At 38.7% G+C, this 22,010-nt stretch overlaps 1 protein-coding gene across 2 annotated transcripts in view; it reads right to left on the reverse strand.

Annotated features, from left to right (window-relative positions):
- The window catches only part of LOC126100228 (anoctamin-1-like), a 126,029-nt gene that overhangs the window by 21,750 nt on the left and 82,269 nt on the right, over positions 1–22,010 (reverse strand). For both annotated transcript variants that reach the window (XM_049910806.1, XM_049910805.1), the window contains 7 exons: positions 17,528–17,760; positions 17,231–17,410; positions 16,801–17,004; positions 12,743–12,840; positions 12,350–12,495; positions 7,336–7,541; positions 6,296–6,471 (listed from right to left, as the gene is read on the reverse strand). In XM_049910806.1, the coding sequence (XP_049766763.1) occupies positions 6,296–6,471; positions 7,336–7,541; positions 12,350–12,495; positions 12,743–12,840; positions 16,801–17,004; positions 17,231–17,410; positions 17,528–17,760 (1,243 nt within the window). The remainder of the gene's footprint in view (positions 1–6,295; positions 6,472–7,335; positions 7,542–12,349; positions 12,496–12,742; positions 12,841–16,800; positions 17,005–17,230; positions 17,411–17,527; positions 17,761–22,010) is intronic.

The raw sequence follows: 22,010 nt of genomic DNA on the forward strand, positions 1-22,010 counted from the left end.
AATTAACCATCTTTACAGAGGGTGGTGTTAGATGTTTTGACCTCTGTTGCTTCGTTTATTACACTAACCCAGAAGCTGTTGGTTCTTTCAATAATAGAAGTCTTATCAAATGCAATTCAGTGTCCATTTTCTTGTGCATGTCCCACTATAGCTGATTTTTTGGGATAGTGTAGGTGGAAACACTTGTGTTTTATGCGGCACTGTTCAATAGTGAGGACAGTCTGACTGACATACCTGAAACTGCCATGGGACCCAACATCCACAATAGTGAGGAAGACTTCGGAGCTCCTCAGTCAGTCATTGCCGGAAGAGATTGTTATTAAGAACCTCCTCCCTCAGGCACCCAGACCACCCGCGTTCGACAGTATGCCAAAGGTACATAAGACGGATACACTTTGAAGGCCTGTATTGAACACCATCAGATTGCTATCCAATAGACTTGCAAAGCATTTGGCAACCCTCCTCGTGACACACATTGGACACTGTGCACATCATATCAGGAATACAGCAGATGTCATCGATCAAATTAAACATCTATGCTTTGGTGAAAAAGATATTATGGTTAGTTTTGATGTGGTTTCCCTATTCACATGTGTGCCCATCACAGACTCGGTAGACTTGCTGGTCAGACTCTTTGATGACACAATCATGAATTTATTTAAACATAACCTGATGACATTATATTTTTTACATGGTGGAGATATTTCAACCAGATGGGTGGTATTGCGACGGAGAGCCCATTAGCTCCAGCTGTAGCCAACCTCCTTATCGGGCATTTCAAGGACACCACCATGGACATGGCTCCTGCAAAGCCTAGTTGTTTTTATCGCTATGTTGACAATATCTTCATCATACAGCCTCATGGAAATGAAAAGCTGGAAGAGTTCCTGGAACACATCAACAACACCCATGACCACATACAATTCATGATGGAAGGGAAGGATGGTTCCTTGCCATTCCTGGATGTAGTCATTGACTGCAAACCCAATGGGTGTCATGGTCACACCATCAAGCTGAAACCGTCTCAGGTGCTGAAAACCTACTGAGGGAATTGAGCCACTAACGTAAGGTTTTCAAAGAAAATGGTTACAACAACAAACACATTTTACAAGCAGTTTCATCCAAGCCATGAAAGCAGAAGGCCTTCGGAGGGGATACAAAGAAGATAGTATTTTTACCATTTTGTGATTCAATAACAAAGAAGATTAGCCAGCTCTTGAAGAGACATAAAAATCGACAGAGTCTTTGTGTACCCAGCAAATATCCGGCAACTAATGAAGCCTGTGAAAGACAATGTAGACCTCAGAACACATGGAATACACAAAATACCATGTGGGTGTGGGCAGTCTTATGTTGGTCAGACTGTTCACACTATAGAACAGCGCCACATAAAACATGAAAGGTGTTTCTGCCTGTGCTATCCCGAAAAATCAGCTGTAGCAGAACATGCAGTGGACAATAGACACCAAATTACTTTTGAAAATACTTCTATTACTAAATGGAGCAATGGCTTTTAGAACAGCATAATAAACAAAGCAACAGAGATCAAAATATTAGGCAACACTCTCAGTAACAATGGTGGATTGCAGCCGAGTACAGCCCTCCTCTGTACCGTTGACCTTGCCATTAGTGGGGAGGCTTGCGTGCCTCAGTGATACAGATACTGGTACCATACATGCAATCACAATGGAGGAGTACCTTTTGAGAGGCCACACACACGTGGTTCCTGCAGAGGAGATGCAGCCTTTTCAGTAGCTGCAGGGGCAACAATCTTGGATGACTGACTGATCTGGCCTTGTAACATAAATCAAAATGGTGTTGCCGGGCTGGTACCGCAAATGTCTGAAAGCAAGGGGAAACTACCGCCGTAATTTTTCACAGGTGCATGCAGCTATACTTTATGGTTAAATGATGATGGGATCCTCCTGGGTAAAATATTCTTCAGGTAAAATAGTCCCCCATTCGGATCTCTGTGTGGGAGCTACTCAGGAGGATGTCATTATCAGGAGAAACGGAAAACTGGCATTCTATGATTGGAGTGTGGAACATCAGATCCCTTAATCGGGCAGGTAGGTCTGAAAATTTAAAAAGGGAACTGAATAGATTAAAGCTAGATATAGTGGGAATTAGTGAAGTTCAGTGGCAGGAGGAACAGGACTTCTGGTCGCGTGAATACAGGGTTATAAATACAAAATCAAATAGGGGTAATGTAGGAGAGGATAAGCAACTATGAACAGCATAGTGAACACATTTTGTAGCCAAGATAGACTTGAAGCTATACTTATCCGAGCAGTACAAGTTAATATACCAACTAGCTCTGCAGATGTAAAAAACATTAAAGAAAGGTATGATGAGATAAAAGAAATTATTCAGATAGTTAAGTGAGATGAAAATTTAATATTCATGGGGGATTGGAAATTGATAGTAGGAAATGGAAGAGAAGGAAAAGTAGTAGGTGAATATGGACTGGGGGAAAGGAATGAAAGATGAAGCTGCCTGGTAGAATTTTGCCACAGAGCATAATTTAATCATAGCTAACACTTCCTTTAGAATCATGGAACAAGGTTGTATATGTGGAAAAGACCTGGAGACACTGGAAGGTTTCAGATTGATTGTATAATGGTAAGACAGAGATCTAGGGACCAGGTTTTAAATTGTGAGAGAATTCCAGCAGTATATGTCGACTCTGACCATAATTTATTGGTTATGAACTGTAGATTAAATCTGAGGCAACTGCAAATAGGTAGGAATTTAAGGAGATGGAACCTGGATAAACTGAAAGAAACAGAGGTGTAGAGAGTTTCAGAGGGAACATAGATACAAAAATGCAGTAAATGACGCAGGCGAAAAGGAATAGTAATGTCTAAAACATAAGATTGACAGGACGTGCAAAATGGCTAAGCAGGAATGACTACAGGACACTTGTTATAAATCATAATAAATCACTAGGGAAAAGATAGATGCTGCCTACAGGAAAATTAAGAGACCTTTGGAGAAAAGAGAACCACCTGTATGCATATCAGGAGCTCAGATAGAAAACCAGTCCTAAGCAAAGAAGGGAAAGCAGAGGGGTGGAAGGAGTATATAGAAGGTCTATGTAAGGGAGATGTAATTGCGGGCAATATTATGGAAATTGAAGAGGATGTACATGAAGATAAGATGGGAGATATGATACTGCATGAGGAATTTGACAAACTACTGAAAGATTTAAGTCGAAACAATGCCCCGGGAGTAGACAACATTCTGTTACAACTACTGATAGCCTTGGGAGAGCCTGCAATGACAAATCTCCTACATCTGATAAGCAAGATGTATGAGGCAGGCGAAATACCCTCAGAAGAAGAATGTAATCATTTCAATTCATAAGAAAGCAGGTGCTTACAGGTGTGAAAATTACAGAACTATCTGTTTAATACAACATGTAGGCTTTCTCGGCTGGCATCTTCATTAGTTAAAACATTAGGGCTGAGAGGCTACAGTCGATCAGTAAAACTGATACTTCCTGACGTTTCATTGCCAACTACAGGCAACATCTTCAGAGGTGCGTCAACAACTGATGACCTCGGAAGATGTTGCCCACAGTTGGCAACGAAACATCAGGAAGAAGTAGTTTTACTCATCGACCACGGCCTCTCAGCCCAGAAGTTTTAACTAATATCTGATTAATATGTCACAGTTTCAAAATACTAACACAAATTCTTTATAGAAGAATGGAAAAACTGAAAGAAGCCGACCTCTGGGAAGATCAATCTGGATTCCAGAGAAATGCAGGAACACGTGAGGCAATACTGATCCTACAACTTCTCATAGAAGATAGGTTAAGCAAAGGCAAACCTATGTTTATAGTACTTGTAGACTTAGAGAAAGCTTTTGACAATATTGACTAGGATACTCTCTTTCAAATTCTGAAGGTGGTGGAGGTAAAATGCAGGGAGCAAAAGACTGTTTACAATTTGCACAGAAACCAGATGACAGTTATAAGAGCCAAGGGACATGATAGGGAAGCAGCGGTTGAGAAGGGATTGAGACAGGGTTGTAGCCTATTCCCAATGTTATTCAATCTGTATATTGAGCAAGCAGTAAAGGAAACAAAAGAAAAATTTGGAGTAGGTATTAAGGTCCAGCAAGAAGAAATAAAAACCTTGAGGTTTGCCGATGACATTGTAATTTTGTCAGACACAGTAAAGGACCTGGATGAGCAATTAAACGGAACGCGCAGTGCCTTGAAAGCAGAATATAGACAGACATCAACAAAAGCAAAATGGGGATAACGGAATGTAGTTGAATTAAATCAGGTGATTGCTGAGGGAATTACATTAGGAAATGAGACACTCAAAGTAGTAGATGAGTTTTGCTATTTGGGGAGCAAAATAACTGATGATGGTCGAAGTGGAGAGGATATAAAGTGTAGACTGGTGATGGCAAGGAAAGCGTTTTTAAAGACAAGAAATTTGTTAACTTCGAGTATAGATTTTAGAGCCATGAAGTCTTTTCTGAAAGTATTTGTATGGAGTGTAGCCATGTATGAAAGTGAAACATGGAAGATAAATAGTTTAGACAAGAAGAGAATATAAGTTTTTGAAACGTGGTGCTACAGAAGAATGCTGAAGATTAGATAAGTAAATCATGTAACTAATGAGGAGGTACTGAACAGAATTTGGGAGAAGTTTGTGGCACAACCTGACTAGAAGAAGGGATCAGTTGGTAGGAAACATTCTGAGGCATCAAGAGATCACCAATTTGACAGTGTAGGGAAGCCTGGGGGGTAAAAATCATAGAGGGAGACCAAGAGATGAATACAATAAGCAGATTCAGAAGGATTTAGGTTGCAGTAGTTATTCAGAGATGAAGAGGCTTGCACAGAATAGAACAGCATGGAGAGATGCAGCAACTCAGTCTTTGGATTGAAGACCGCCGCCGCCGCCACCGCCACAACAACAACAACAACAACAACAACAACCACCTAGGTCCCTGCGATTAAGAGTTGCAGCGATCACACCACCAAAACATTACCATATATGGTGCGGGATTGAGCACCAACAGTGTCACTGGCAATAGTGCCGTTATATAAGCACATCAGCAGCATCCACAAGACAGTCAACCACTTGACAATGGCAGAGGAGATCTCTGCCAAAAGCTCAGGGGCAGCTATCACTTGACACGGCTCAAAACTCAAGAATATTTTTTGATGGGTATCACCATAAGGGGATGTGTTCATAAATATTTTATTTTTGAGTTGTACTCTGGTTTTCATTAGTAAATATACACCTCAATCACTGATGTAAGTTTGTCTGATTATGTTTAAGAGAGAGATTCTTGCAACTAAAACACAATACATGTTCTAACTTTTAGCTCTGTAATACACTGTATAAACAAAGACGACCTTGTTACAACACGACTGATTATGTGATAATCCACAGGTTCCACGACAACTAATTGCATCAGGTGTTCCTCAGGTCAAAATAAGCAGTGACACTCAACCAATGCCAACAATGTCGTGCCTAGTGAAGTACTATGGTGTTGGAACCACACAAGCTGATGATAGTTTTAATTTTTAAATTTCAACAGATTACGTATGACTACTGCAAAAACTGGTTAGTCATTTCAGTAAGGAGGGGTTGTGTGTGTGTGTGTGTGTGTGTGTGTGTGTGTGTGTGTGTGTGTGTGAGAGAGAGAGAGAGAGAGAGAGAGAGAGAGAGAGAGAGAGAGAAAATGGTTCAAATGGCTCTGAGCACTATGGGACTCAACTGCTGTGGTCATAAGTCCCCTAGAACTTAGAACTAATTAAACCTAACTAACCTAAGGACATCACACACATCCATGCCCAAGGCAGGATTCGAACCTGCGACCGTAGCGGTCGTGCGGTTCCAGACTGTAGCGCCTTTAACTGCTCAGCCACTCCGGCCGGCTGTGAGTGAGTGAGTGAGAGTGAGAGAGAGAGAGAGAGATACTGAATGCAACATCTTCGGATACTGTATTCTCACTGTTTAAATCTAGTTTCTGTTAATTTTCTAATATACCTTGCACTCATTGTATGATATGATATATTTGGAATCATTCTTGACCTACTTAGTCTGTTTGGTATTACACAGAGCAATCAAGACAAGACTTCTCACAGCAATTGAGAAAGCCTTTGAGGCCAGAGAAAAAAATCAAACTTCTTGCTATACCACAGAGTTACATTACGTTGACATTCACTAAACTAAGTTTGTGTTCTGCTACTAAACAAAGCATATTCTTATACCTTTCATGAAATATACAAAACAAGTAATAAACAAGTGTTCTTTTGTTGTACCTGCATATAGTCACATCTCCATTGCCAACTTGGGGCTCCGAACCTGGCTCAAAATCACTTGTATTGAAGTATGATAATGAATGATTCAGGTATCCCTTTAAAGTATGGTCAGGTGAGACAGTCAATCTGTACACCATACGGGGTATGAAGTCTGATGTGAAGGCAATGATGAATCCCTTCAAGAAACAGAACAAAATGGACATCAAAACATCATAACTGTATTATACAAAAGAAATTTATCTAAGATGGAGCAATACAATTCATAACAAAAAGCTGAAACTAGATATTAACAACAAGAGTGGAACATTTACCTAGAACTAACTGGAATAGAAATCACTGTATCCTGTCTGACACACACATAAATACACAAATTTACAATGAATTTCTACCTTCAGAACTTATCAGCAGTTTTCCACAGTGAAAACTGGAAAGAAAAAGAAGAGATAAAATGATTAAATTCTGGAGAAAAGGCCAAATGTCTCAATATAATGAATCAGGAGGCAAGTATGGGAAACACGTCTATAAAATTTTATGAGTTGCTGGCAATCATTAGGCAAAAGATAATAACCAAAACTATGTAAACCTATCAAAGAGCACCTATGGAAATAAAAAGTTCTGAAGATAGGAACTGTGTCTATGACATATACTTGTTCTTAGCATTCAAATTCTCTTTTTCCGTCCTATCTCCCCTGCATTCTCTTCCACAATCTGTCTCTCTCCTATTTACATTCTGCATTCTCCATCTTTGCCAAACTCACTTCACTTTCAGTATTAACTTTTTACAATTTTTCTTGTTCTCCTCCTCTTCAATAATTTTGGATTTTTCCTGCACGCAGTTTCTCTTCTGATCCACAGTTTGTTGTGGACTTACTTCGCTCCAGTATCTACATATTCAACTATAATTGCTATTCCCTATCCAAATTAAAAAAAAAAAAAAAAAAAAACTAGACATTTTCTGATTTGTTATTAAATACCAGTTCAAGGATTCAGTTTAATGCTGTAAAAATACAAAAATCAACTTCATTTGTTACTATACTTACATTACTAATTACAGACAATTTTCCAATTGAGTCCAAGATACGAAACCAGACACCAATATCTCTGACACGCTGTGTTACTGGTCTCCGGTAAAAAGTTAGCAACTTTTTGGCATCCAGACGCATCTCAAGAATATTGTTCAGTAATGCGAAGAATGGTGCCAATGGGAAAGCAGCCACAAAAATGGTAACAAAACCATACTGCAGCACTATACAGAAGGAAAAAGTATACTGTCAATTTATTTAAACTGAATACAATAATTATGAAAAATATTGAAAATAAGTTGCTTTCTATTGACATCTTAAGAAAGTCAAGATAGAGCACTTTCATGGTGATAATAAGATTTTATGCTGTTGATGGTGATTTAATTTTTATTTGGCTTCCTACATGTGTAACATACATTGTTTTTCTTAGATGGAATGTTAAAATTATGGAAGCACAATGTAAACGGGCCACAATTTTACAAGAAAAACATAATCCTTTTTACTTTAAAGCCTGCTGTTTCTTATGTTTTATTCAAGATAATCTTTAAAGTAGTCTTTTATTATAGAGTGAAACTTTCTATTTGAAATTTGCTCTGAATGTTGGAGTTACAAAAAAAAAAAAAGAAATGAAATTCTCTCTCACATGGACACAGTTAAGATTTTAGGGTAACTGGCCACAGCCTGTCTATACTCCCCATTAGCTGAATTAGTCTGATTTGGAGTATCTGTGCCTGGTGATGTATAATATAGTTCATAGAAAAATCACACTTACTTAATAGTTCCATTATTACAAATGCCAGAGGAGTTACATTACAGGCAGGTGTTTGTAGCAATAAAACATCGAGGGACAGTAAAACATGGGTGGGGTAAGGTGGTATCTTCATGATAGAAACACCATCTTCTGGATCAATTTACTTGAAATGTAGATTGCATGTTGGTCTCTATGAACCCACATTCTTTAAAATGACATCTCTGAAACAGCTGAAAAATATTGTGGACACCATCCAACTTTGTTCATTGCTGACATTACAGTTAATGTAGGCAGATGGTTTTCCATTACAAACTTTCCTTTAAATACACAAAGCACTGGAATCATTTTGCTATCAGCTGATAAATGCAATAAAACTGTAATGTTTTCTAACTCATAAGAATTAGTTTTAAATTTGATTTTGATGTCGATTACAGTTTTTTGAAAGATCATGATGAAATGAGGTTTCATCACAGTTTTATATTTTTCCTAGCTTTCCAACAAATTTACTTCTTTCACAGTGGTAGTGAGCTTTTAGGAAAATCATAAATTACTTATGGGTTGGGAGCCATAAGCACCTGTTCAGCATAAGAGATGAGTTCCACAGTAGCACAGACGAACAGGTGCTTATAGTTTTTATGCTATACATTTTAGAACCCATGTTTACCAGACTCTAATTTTCCCCCTGAATGTTGACGATTCCTCCTGGGACACTTGAATAGTTTGAATCATAATCATAGTTTGTTTTTTTAAATGTAACACTGCACAATATCCGCTGTTGACAGCCCAAGTCCGTCTAACTGTCAAATGTTTGAATTACATTTGCCAGTTGTTGTTCATCTTTTTGCAATAGAAAACATGACAGCACCGTTCTCACAACCTATTTGAGATGTGTTCATTCTCTCACATTTCACTAACAAAATGTTTTGGTGCAAAGAAAGGGATCATCTCAAACTTGGTTCTGGTCTTCAGTACTGTAAGCAAATGAAGTCTTTTTTTGTGTTTTTCTCCTGTATGTCCACGCCATGACCTATGATGATTAAAAGTTATGTTAATTTTATTACTAAGGTTAACTATAAATTTATTTTTAATCCATATTTAACCTTTGCAACGAGGTTGTTATTTTGTAAAAAATATTGGGCAATTGAACGCTTTCCAGGGTAACTGGCCCCATATGGTCCAACTGTCCCAAGCACATTTTTTATAATTGGACAGATATAAAATTTACTCACCAAATGGTGGCAGAATATACACATAAAAGAAGGTTGTAATTAGGCAAGCTTTTGGAGCCAGTGGCCCCTTCTTCAGGCAGAAAGGTTGAAGGGAAGGAAGAGGGGTGAAGGAAAAGGACCTGAGAGGACAGAAAAGTGACCCAGAACCACTGGTCATGGGAGAATTACACGAGAACCAATCAAATCTCACCCACTACACCATCTCACTATTAAAGAAAACAATCTGCCTAACAAGTGCTCGTGAATGAGATTCTGTATGTTGTTTTACAAGATAAAACAATTTAGCTGGTTCTGGCAACCCTCTAAGAATTAAATATCCACCCATTATTTGTGGGAACACCATCACCCAGTTACCTACTGGGCCCAACTACTCTGTACTTCCTTATATTTCTAACTTTTAAATTTCAAGCTACCATTATTGTTGTTGTTGTTGTTGTTGTTGTTGTGGTCTTCAGTCCTGAGACTGGTTTGATGCAGCTCTCCATGTTACTCTATCCTGTGCAAGCTGCTTCATCTCCCAGTACCTACTGCAACCTACATCCTTCTGAATCTGTTTAGTGTATTCATCTCTTGGTCTCCATCTTTGATTTTTACCCTCCACACTGCCCTCCAATACTAAATTGGTGACCCCTCGATGTCTCAGAAAATGTCCTACCAACTGATTCCTTCTTCTAGTCAAGTTGTGCCACAAGCTCCTCTTCTCCCCAGTTCTATTCAACACCTCCTCATTAGTTATGTGATCTACCCATCTAATCTTCAGCATTCTTCTGTAGCACCACATTTTGAAAGCTTCTATTCTCTTCTTGTCCAAACTATTTATCGTCCACGTTTCACTTCCATACATGGCTACACTCCATACAAATACTTTCAGAAACAACTTCCTGACATTTAAATCTCTACTTGATGTTAACAAATTTTTTTTCTTCAGAAACACTTTCCTTGCCATCCTCTCTACTTCGACCATCATCAGTTATTTTGCTCCCCAAATAGCAAAACTCCTTTACTACTTTAAGTGTCTCAATTCCTAATCTAATGCTGCAGTCTGGTTTCTGTACAAATTGTAAATAGCTTTTCGCTCCCTGTATTTTACTCCTGCCACCTTCAGAATTTGAAAAAGAGTATTCCAGTCAACATTGTCAAAAGCTTTCTCTAAGTCTACAAATGCTAGAAACATAGGTTTGCCTTTCCTTAATCTAGCTTCTAAGATAAGTCGTAGGGTCAGTATTGCCCCCACGTGTTCCAACATTTCTACGGAATCCAAACTGATCTTCCCTGAGGTTGGCTTCTACCAGTTTTTCCATTCGTCTGTAAAGAATTCACGTTAGTATTTTGCATCTGTGACTTATTAAACTGATTGTTCGGTAATTTTCACATCTGTCAACACCTGCTTTCTTTGGGACTGGAATTATTATATTCTTCTTGAAGTCTGAGGGAATTTCGCCTGTCTCATACATCTTGCTCACCAGAAGGTAGAGTTTAGTCAGGACTGGCTCTCCCAAGGCCGTCAGTAGTTCTAATGGAATGTTGTCTACTCCCGCGGCCTTGTTTCGACTCAGGTCTTTCAGTGCTCTGTCAAACTCTTCACGCAGTATCGTATCTCCTATTTCATCTTCATCTACATTCTCTTCCATTTCCATAATATTGTCCCAAGTACATCGCCCTTGTATAGACCCTCTATATACTCCTTCCACCTTTCTCCTTTCCCTTCTTTGCTTAGAACTGGGTTTCCATCTGAGCTCTTGATATTCATACAAGTGGTTCTCTTTTCTCCAAAGGTCTCTCTAATTTTACTGTAGGCAGTATCTATCTTATCCCTAGTGAGATAGCCTTTACATCTGTAAATTTGTCCTCTAGCCATCCCTGCTTAGCCATTTTGCACTTCCTGTCGGTCTTATTTTTGAGCAGTTTGTATTCCTTTTTGCCTGCTTCATGTACTGCATTTTTATATTTTCTCCTTTCATCAATTAAATTCAATATTTCTTCTGTTACCCAAGGGTTTCTACTAGCCCTCGTCTTTTTACCTATTTGATCCTCTGCTGCCGTCACTATTTCATCCATCAAAGCTACCCATTCTTCTTCTACTGTATTTCTTTCCCCCATTCTTGTCAATTGTTCCCTTGTGTTCGCCCTGAAACCCTGTACAACCTCTGGTTTAGTCAGTTTATCCAGGTCCCATCTCCTTAAATTCCCACCTTTTTGCAGTTTCTTCAGTTTTAATCTACAGTTCAAAACCAATAAATTGTGGTCAATTACTAATTCAGTTAATCAATAAAAACAAAAATGCCTGTATTTTCTCCTAGTACTCACATTTACATACACTCAACCACACATACATTTTTAAGTCAAAGCAAACAGCAAGGTCCAATGACAATAAATATACCCTGATGAAAATATAATTGTCTTTATGTAAAAAGATGACAATCACAAAACACTTACAGTCAAAGTTTAAATTTTCTGAAAATCGAGTCACACACTGGAATAATGTAACATAGTAACAGACACCCAATTGTACACAATTATTACAGTTTTTCCACTGTGACAAACTATTCAACATATAGAATAAATCATGCCCCCTTCACACACACACACACACACACACACACACGCATGCACGCACGCACGCACGCACACACACACACATCACACATTAACATCTGAGGTCATCAGCCCCCTAGAACTTAGAACTACTTAAGTTTAAGGACATCACACACATCCATGCCCGAGGCAGGATTCGAACCTGCGATCAAAGCGGTCGTGCGGTTCCAGACTGAAGTGGCTAGAACCACTCAGTCACACTAGGTGGCTTTAGTAGAAGAACAAGCACAAAATGGCACCTTATGTCATTCTGTAATGCGTGTAGGAATTAGGCTCAATATGTTATGACTAAGGTAATGTAATGTAATGTAATGTAATGCAATGGACAACAGCATTGCCGATGAGAGACAGCTGTCAGAGTTTGAGTCCTGGTTTCAAACACTCTTTTCACAAATGTTAAAAGCCCATTTAGTTATGTTACCTTACAAGGTCTGACACACTCTAAAAAGACACTTGCCCATCTCAAGATATTCTGGAAAGAGTCCACGTGGGCCCCATTCCACCAGTTTAAAGTCTTTCATCCACCTTGACCGGCATGATTCCAGTCCTTTCTTCCGAAATCCTGTCTTCACTTTCAGTGTATTCAGCCATTTGAAGAATAATCTGTACAAATGAGAAGACTCAAATTCATATCAATTACAAACAACAGTTCTTTGTCTGCACAAAAATCTGTCGAAAATAGCCAAAAAGGGGTTAAATGCGAAAAATCACAGAAACAATTTCTCAGCAACAATTTTCCTTTGAAAATAAAGAAAAAAATTAACAAATGCCACAATCTCTGCACTCTTAAGATATTAATCTTGATTTGTGTAAAAATATTGGCATTACACTAAACCACTATTATACTTACGGAAATAACATTTCAAGTAGTGTGTTCATAGCTTGTTTGCCAATCATTATAATTCCAAGCTGAATGCATAACTCCATTAGACATCCTCCAGGACTGCACTGTAAATAAATAAAAAGAACACGTTTAAATTGCGTGTCACACTTACAGCAGAAACCACAATACATTTAAGAGCCATTTAAAACTGTTGTAACAACTAGCGTAATATTAATGGCAGTGAAGAATCTAAACATTAACAAAAGGAAGGAAGAGTGGGGCTTAATGTCCCATTGATGTCGAGGTCATTAGAGACGGGTCACAAATTTAGAATGTTTCAAGGATGGGGAAGAAAACTGTGCCTGAATATTGTGTGTTTCTATGAAAGTACTGTGAATGACAGATTCCTAACAAATCGACTTCAAGGAAAAACTACTGTACTTAAATTTCTGTTATCGAGAGGCTCTGAAAAGTGTAAAGTACAACTGTTATTATTATTATTTTGAACATGACCGTGCTTTACTAGGCATGGTCCTGTTGGAGGTGGTATGCTATTGCCTTCCTCTGAACACTGAGCTCATTCATCCAGTTCAACATGTATTTCGAGCCATCATGCAACCTGGCATTTTTCGTATTAACAAACACAACCAAAGGTTAAGGAAAAGGTAAATGACAAATAAAAATCCTAGGACAGACCATGTACAGTAATATATAGGTTACCATCACATATGGAATGCCACTGATGAAACAACACGTGTTTGTGGAGATTTCACTGGCAATCTCATTGATGGCAAAGTCAAGAGAGGAGAACCGTCAAAGCCATTAACAATTTTCTGCAAGTCTTGAAAGGCACAAATCATTCAACAGCAGCTTATTTTATGAGTGACAGTCTCAAAGTGCTGTAGCTTGAGGGAATTCAAGAAGAAAACCATTTCTTTTCATGTATTCCGATGCTGCAGTCTACATTTGATGTCAACTATCCTGTGTATATTCTATATGCATTTAATCTGCTTCACCTGTCTGGCCTATGCACTGCAACATATCACCAAAGATGTGAATGACAGCTACCCAGAAGGGAATAAAATAATTTAAAACGCCAAGTAAGTGTTTCTCACAGTATTGAATCATCTGTTGCTTGTCCGTACCTGGTAGCTGAGCGGTCAGTGCGACAGAATGTCAGTCCTAAGGGCCCGGGTTCGAATCCCAGCTGGGTCAGAGATTTTCTCTGCTCAGGGACTGAGTATTGTGTTGTTCTAATCATCTTCATTTCATCCTCATCGACGTGCAAGACGCCAAAGTGGCGTCAAATCATAAGACTTGCACCCAGCGAACGGTCTACCAGACGGGAGGCCCTAGCCACACAACATTTACATTTTTACATCTGTTGCTACATAGAGAACTGCTGCCAAACCTAGTAAGTGTCTGAGCCTTTCCTGACAAGCTGGAGTGTACTGATTTGAAGCTGTCAGTTTTTAAAATGAAAATTTTGAAGCCTTGAAATCTGTGACTTATTCTTTTTTCAGAAAACCTTCAGCTTCAGTATGGGAAGCACACAATGTTTTCACTGAACCTAAAATTGAAAATGCTCTGGTATACATCCAGAACCACTCTGACTTACTTGCTGGCAGCATTAAACAATTAGACTATCAGATTACTTTTACAAAAAGTGTTAAAAATTGTTGAGAATGTCAAATGCTTGCTGACCAACATTAGAAGTGATACTGGGCAGAGGGTAGTGAATATGTTTGCCACTGTTTTGGCAAGAAACTGATGCTAATCAACTTTAGTTGCTATTTACAAGACTCTAGTGGGAATCTGATCAAGAATATTTCATCTCCTAATATTTACACCATCAACAGCCGTTGACTTCATACTATGACTGCAGAAAATTTGGAGAAATATGTGACTGCTTATTCCACTTCAAAATAAAAGGCAATTTTAGGGATGGTGAACATTTTAGTAAACAGATGTGATGGAAAATTATTCTATTTCATTAGCATAGCACAGACTTTCAGAACAAACAATTAATTAATGTGAAACATACATTATTAATGAATTTTTCATGCTCCTGGTTCATTTAACTGGATATTAAGCTAATACAGTAGTCTACAATGTAATTGAAAAGTTGACTTTAGCTGTAATTACTGTTTTATGTTAAATATTTTTGTGATATTACACATTTCCTCTTATGTGTTATTCATTACAGAAATAAGTACATATTTTGCATGTTAATGTTAGATAAAAGCAACAGAGAAGAAAAAATTACGACACAGATATGGAGAGGTTTTTAGGTGAATCAATAGCTAGACGACAAAAACTGTGAAAAAGAAACAATAATTTAAAGTTTTATTTAAAATTCTGTAAGTTATAGGCTCTTGCCCTGCCTCCAAATTCTACTGTTTTGTCGTTTCAAACTGGACACTTTTTGAAATTTATACGGTCATTGTTAACTAAGTATGGCACTACGACAAATTCAGAAAATTACAGCTTTGCATTGAGAAAAGAAAAAAACTGAAGCCTGGATACTCAATGTCATTTACAAAACATCCACGTTCAAATACAGAGCCACACTTATATTTTTTATGAAATTTGTGCAGATGACAAATTCACAACCAAATGACAAGTTCCCGTATGCAAATCATACAAAGCTGCACTCATGAACACATTATGGGAAACGTAAGTGTAACTTAAGATAATGTGGACAATAACAAAGATTCCTCAAGCTGCCACTGAGGGACAAACATTACAACAATACGATGTACTACTTCAAGTTTTTACATGATGCCAGTGATTACATCTCAGAATTCCCTGAGATGTCCTTGACTTTTACAGACCATGCTATGACTACAGTAACTCACAACAGGACTCAGTCAACTCATAAAAGTACCTGGGTATAACAATTTGAAGAGACATGAAACGAAATGATCACATCATGCATTCAATTGTAGATAAAACAGCTGGCAGATTGGTTCATTTGTAGAATACTGGGAAAATTCTGTCAGTCTACAAATGAAATTGCTTGGGGGCAAAAAAAAAAAAAAAAAAAAGAAGCCCTACACTACCGTGGAAATGTGTGGGGCCCATAGCAAGTATCAGTAACAGGGAGACTAAAAATATACAAAAAAGGGCAGCACAGAATGTCACAGGTCTGCCTACTCCACTGGACATGCTAAGAAATGTTACAGCACTGAATAGTTTGGGGAAAGAAAGTAGAAAGTAATATTAGAACTCATTTATGTTGCCACGGGCAAACTCAAGTCAAGCCAGAGACAGAGGCAGAAGAAAGAATTGAGCCAGTATGTTACAGGTGGGTTGGATCATCAACACATTACGATTCATCAGCCAAATGAGGATACACATTCAGCAGAAACGAGACTGTGACAGAAAACCAGAGGAAGTGAGGCAAGCATATTCATTCGCCCATCAGACATGTTGCAAGGAACTCTTATCTTTTACACAAGAGCATGTAGTGAGGAACTGACACTGTAGTTAACAGCCTTTTAAGTGAATACAGCAGAATAAGGAGGACACATGGGATCATTACGAACTGAGCCTTATGTCATAGCCTCACACTAGCTCCCTTTAAATACTCCAGCGTTCCACCTTTCGTGGTGAGTTGACCATTGGGATTGATGGCATTCACAGCAATAGCACTAAACTCTATGATTACAACACTGTAGTGAATCTATGTCCTAGATATTAAAGCACAGTCTATGAACTAGGTGAAGATGTACTCAAGATGATGGTCTTCACACGATGAACTTCACGCTGCTTGCCACCTACTACCTACTTATGGGGAAACTAACTGTCTTCTAACAACATCACATTGGGGAATGTTGTCAGGACTAAACTTCTCATACTCCATACGCAAATGGAATGCGAAGAAACCCTAATAAGTGATATAATGGGAGATATCCTCTGACATTTACTTCACAGTTGTTTGGAGAGTACAGATGTATATCTAGATCTTGGCAAATGAAATGACAAATAAGTCCACCATCTCCTTCCTATACACATGCACACAACATGGTCCCGAAGATCTTGTCCACATTTGTGCTACAATGTTTAGCATTTATTTTACTTACCTCTTCCTGCCTGTATGAGAAGAGACGATTGTACTCTTTTGGATATCCCACAAATTTGCCTTTGAAAAATGCTATGTAGAATATAGAAGCATAATAATTTACAAACTGAAGAAGATAGATTTTAAGTGTGAGACTATCATCAAATTCGGTCTGCGTACGTAGAAGTTCCAACTCTGTTAAAATTTCTGCAAGCCACTGGTAAACCTGGAATCACAAAATTAACTGAATGTGGAATATCACAACTATTGGTGCTGGAAATTAGCTTAATAATAGTAAAATGAAAGAGTTAAATGCAGCTACATGGAACATACAAATTGTGACATCGTTCTCATCACAAGAGTTCCATTTTAACTAATCTTAATTCTACTAAAAAGAAAGAAACCATCTAAGACTAAAATTATGCATTTACAGATACAGTATTATGACTCACGTAATTGAAGACCATGATGCAACAAAGGTTAATGGAAGCAGCTGTTGCAGTTGTAAAAATCATGGCATAACTTTTGAATGCACAGCTTGCATCCAGTTTTTCATTACAAACTGATAGTGCAGCCATAAGAGACATCCGATACAACACAACACCCAGAACAGCAGCAACTGCTAGTGCTACCTATGAGAAAAAAGGTAATAGTGGCTCCAAATATAGCAAACTGCAATTTCTCTCCGAAACTTTTAACTAGTATTATCACAGGTAGCTCTAAGCTCACTTCACTGTTAGTTATCATACCAAAAGCATGACGACAGAAAAACTGAGAATTGTAGCTGGCAGGCGGACTTTCCAGAAGGGCACACATGGTTCCATGGTGTTGGTAACAATGTTGATGTGCTTGCGCTTTACGTGTGCAAGCCTGGCCAAATACTGCGGCCTGGGGTGTTCCTCTCGGATATCGAATGCAGTGAGGTCCCAGCGATGTGTGATTTCAGCAGAGTAGCGCTTCCATAGTCCTAAGAATGTTGCAGCTGGAAGAGGTTAACCATACCAGTTTCAGTGGGGATGAAGTATCACGAATTGGAAGTAGTACTTACAGAGTGTAACAGTACATATAAATTACATAGCCTCTAATCTATGTCCAGAAAAGGAGCTTGAACAATTGGAAAAAAGAATGAGGAAGAAGGTATTGTTAAGAATGCAAGGTTTATACCTACCACAATTGACTGATTGTTTCTACAGATAAACAATACCCTTGTTAACATATACGTAAACATTTCTTTGTAGTTATTCTGTTCTGCCTTACTCTATGCAGACTTAATTTATCCATTCATGAAACACATTTTTTCAAATATCGCCAACCTCTAAATGTCCACAGTAAAAAGGAAATTTTCTGATATGAAGATTAAAGTACACCAAACTTGCTATGGGATCTACAACTTGTAGCATGGCTGATACTCAGACACAGAATAAATACAGTCATCCTAACTGCTTGGACCACAGGTGTCCCAAGCTCAGACTGCAGCACATATTTATTTTTATGGGTTTGTATCAGTTTTCCCAGCAGCTGCGTCTGCTGGCAAATGTTCATGACTGCAGTGGAATTACATACGTCAGTGTATCACTACCAGAAAGAATACAACAAGAGGTACATGGTCACCAAATGACTTGTACTAGAGGCAGAAAAATGTAAGGGCACAATGTATGCCCCTAGAAACATTTCTAACAACACATTTCTACAGTTTCTTTTACAATTTTCTCTTCTGATCTTAAATATTACAAAATACTGTGCTGTTTGATGATAAATATGAGCCACGATTTTTAATGTAGAGCAACTGAATAATCATTTTACTTATTCAGATTTTCTTATCAGATGCTGTTTCTAAACTTGTGAAGTTAAATCTGTAAACACAGAATAACCAAGTAACATCAAGTAAACAACAAAGTAATTACCTTACATTTTAATTAGACCAAATGCTTTTGCTTGTCAGATGGCAACATGTAAGCACAAAAATTACAACATCCTTTCAAAGGTCAGTTGAGACTGAGCATAATCTCATATTAGACTGTGATCAGGGAAGGATATTGGCTTTGGTCTTTTTGACTGAATTATAATGGTGTTTCAGCAATATGAAACTACTATACTGCTACTCACCATATGGAGGAGGAGCTGAGTCACAGCCAGGCACTATGAAAAAGACTGCTAAAATATTAAGCTTACAGGCAAAGCCCTTCTTCCAAAATACAAAAAACACACGCACACACACACACAAAAAAACCACTGTCTCTGAGTACTGGAGCCCGACAGTTACTGTGTCTGACGTGAGCAGCAATCAGCTGGGATGGGTGGTAGGATACGGGAGAGGCATGTTGTCAGTAAGTGGAGGGATAGCAGGGTAGGGGAAGATGCTGCGCTACCTGTGGGAGTATGCAGGATCATGGTGTGGACAGGATGGGGCTGTTAGGTGCCGTGTCAGATGCCTGTGCTGAAAACAGGAGGGAGGGGGAGTGGCTGGGGGAGTGGTGGGGAGGGGGGGAGAGGTATAGAAGGGGAAAAGGACTAGCAGGAGCATTGGTGGAATAGAAGGCGTGTAGCGCTAGAGTGGGAGCCAGGAAGGGGATAGGTGGCTGGACATGATTTAAGGTAGAGGGTGGAGGATAGTGATCAGTGAAGGTTGAGGCCAGGAGGGTTACAAATACGAAGGATATGTTGTAGAGTGTGTTCCCACATGCACAATTCAGAAAAGCTGCCACAAATGGTATCCCCTCATCGGGACACTTTCATCTGTTCCAGCCTGTATAAAGGGCAATTGAAAAGTTTTTTTTCAAAGGCCGCACAGTCCACAACTGGTATGCCAATCACACAAAATCACCATGATAATTGAGGCAACCATCCCACTGACACACCAGGTTAAAGACACCCATTCTGTGAAACAATGTGTCTGCTGCATGAAGAAGATCATAACTACCCACTGCAAATCCTCGTCCAACAGCAATCTTCAACACTTCAAGGCATTTTCTTAAGAGACCAAAGGTATGATAATCACATGGGGAGTGATCAGGGCTACTGTCTCCCTTGTGAGTTGGATGACGCTAGCCTCCCAAATCGACCAGCATCCTGTGTTGAATCGTAACCAGCAGGGAACTTTGCGCACCATTCCACAATCGCAGTTTCTGACAGACATGCTGCCACACACACATTCTTCATTTTCTGATGGATGCAACCAGTGTTTGTCCTTTGGCAGCCATGAAAAGAATAATAGCACACTGGTCCTGTTTGGATGCACTTGGGTAATAACATTTCCAAAGTTCACTTCTTCACATTTATTGCATACCAGTCGGAAAAACATGAATGCCACACTTATCCCCTATATATCAGTGCTTATATACCAAAACAAGTTGTGCTATGTTGCATACACACTGCAGTAACACCCTCAAACAGAAATTTTTTGATCGTATCTTATATATAGCAGAGTAGGTTCCAGGCAATAGGCTGAAGATGTTGGCACATGAGAGCAGAGATTCTTCCTGTGGACTTACAGTAACAGGCCACATTGGGGAATATTGGGTGGCTACATTTAAAGACTTTAGGAACCATGTAATACACAGGTGTGTGGGCATTAGGAGAGAGAGAGATTCAGCAGAGGGTTCTGGGATGGACTTAAGGTTAAAGGGGGGGGGGGGGGGGGGGGGGGAAGGAGACTGGAGTTACTGTTGGATTTCTGAATGGGGTCACTGTGGCGGTTTGTTGGTGGACATATCTGACAGATGGTGGAGTCCCCTTTCCAGGCAATCCCTGTAGTTCATAACCAAAGTGATGGAGCTTCTGTCAGCAGGTAGGATTATAAGGCCGGGATAACTTTTTGGAAGTGGATTGTGGTTCTTTCTTTAGATATAAGGTTAGTTTCTATGTTAGCAGATATATTGAGTTCCCACATAAACAATTTATTGTCATCATTAAGGTTAGTTTTCAGATAACTAGTATCTGCTGATGGGATGCTAGGAAAATGCAATCAGTCTACAAAGGAGACAGCTTACAAAACAGTTGTATGATCAATCTCTAAATACTGCCCAAATGTGTGGGACCCAAACCAGATATGACTAATAGAGGATATTGAACTTACAGAAAGAAGTGTAGCACAAATGGTCACTAGCATTATTTTTTTACCCATGAGATGGTGTCACAGAAGTGCTGAATTAGCAAGAACATAAACACCAAGTATCCCATGAAAGCACATTTAATGAAGTTTCAAGAATCAGCTTTAAATGAGTAATCCAGCAATCCACTACAAACCCACAGATATTGCTCCATTAGGGATTGTGGAGATAAGAACAGACTAATTACAGCATGCACAGAGGCATTTAACCAATCATTTTTCCTGAACTTCATACCAAATGTAAAAGGAAGAAGCTCTAAAAACTGGTAGAATGGGAAGTACCTGCTGCCGTATATGCTTTTCAGTGTATATAAGTAGGTGTGAATGTTGCCAGATTGACACTTTTAAATTGTGAGTCCTTGTTTCTCCGCCAACACCAAGAGGTTACTGAGTATCTCATGGTACTAATCCTTTCAGTTATGAAACTTTTAAAACCAGTCAATAACAGAATAAAATGATTGAATGTAGCTATGATTACAGCAAATGTCGAGCCAATAATAGTTAGAAAAGGAACCTACAAAAGCAAAAAAGTATCAGCATCTCTCAAATGCTATCAGTAACAAAAATATACTGATGCTGGTTATAAACAACAGAAAATTATTGCGAAGTTTTTAACAGATGAATCACTCCATAATACAAAGCAAACAGTAGAGAACATGTTCAAACTTTTACAAGCTCAACAAGGATTACAGTAGTCATTAATGGTTGACAGTCTATTTTGAAAACCAAGAACATATCATATTCAACACGAGAGAGTAACTACAGCATTTCAACCAGTCGCTATTACTGCTCCTTAAATAGGCAAACTTGAGGTAGACAAAATTTACTATGCACACTGAAGGACAGAAAGAGTATGACACAGGCTGTCATCTAATAATCTAATATACTGATCTGCAACTGGGTCTGGGGAGGGGGGGGGGGGGAGACAATGATTTTTTTAATAGTGTACAGTATTTTTTTTAATACTTACTCATTCAATGTTCTATGACAAACTGGAACTTTCTTGATCACTAACAGTTAACAATAAGTACAATTGAAACCATTATTTATTAGCTTGGTGCATGAAACAAAGGAGTCCATGGCTCTGGATGTTGACAACTAGTTGAAGTTCCAGTAAGTTAGGT

The sequence above is a fragment of the Schistocerca cancellata genome, chromosome 9, assembly GCF_023864275.1.
Source record: "Schistocerca cancellata isolate TAMUIC-IGC-003103 chromosome 9, iqSchCanc2.1, whole genome shotgun sequence".
Classification (NCBI taxonomy): Eukaryota; Metazoa; Arthropoda; class Insecta; order Orthoptera; family Acrididae; genus Schistocerca; species Schistocerca cancellata.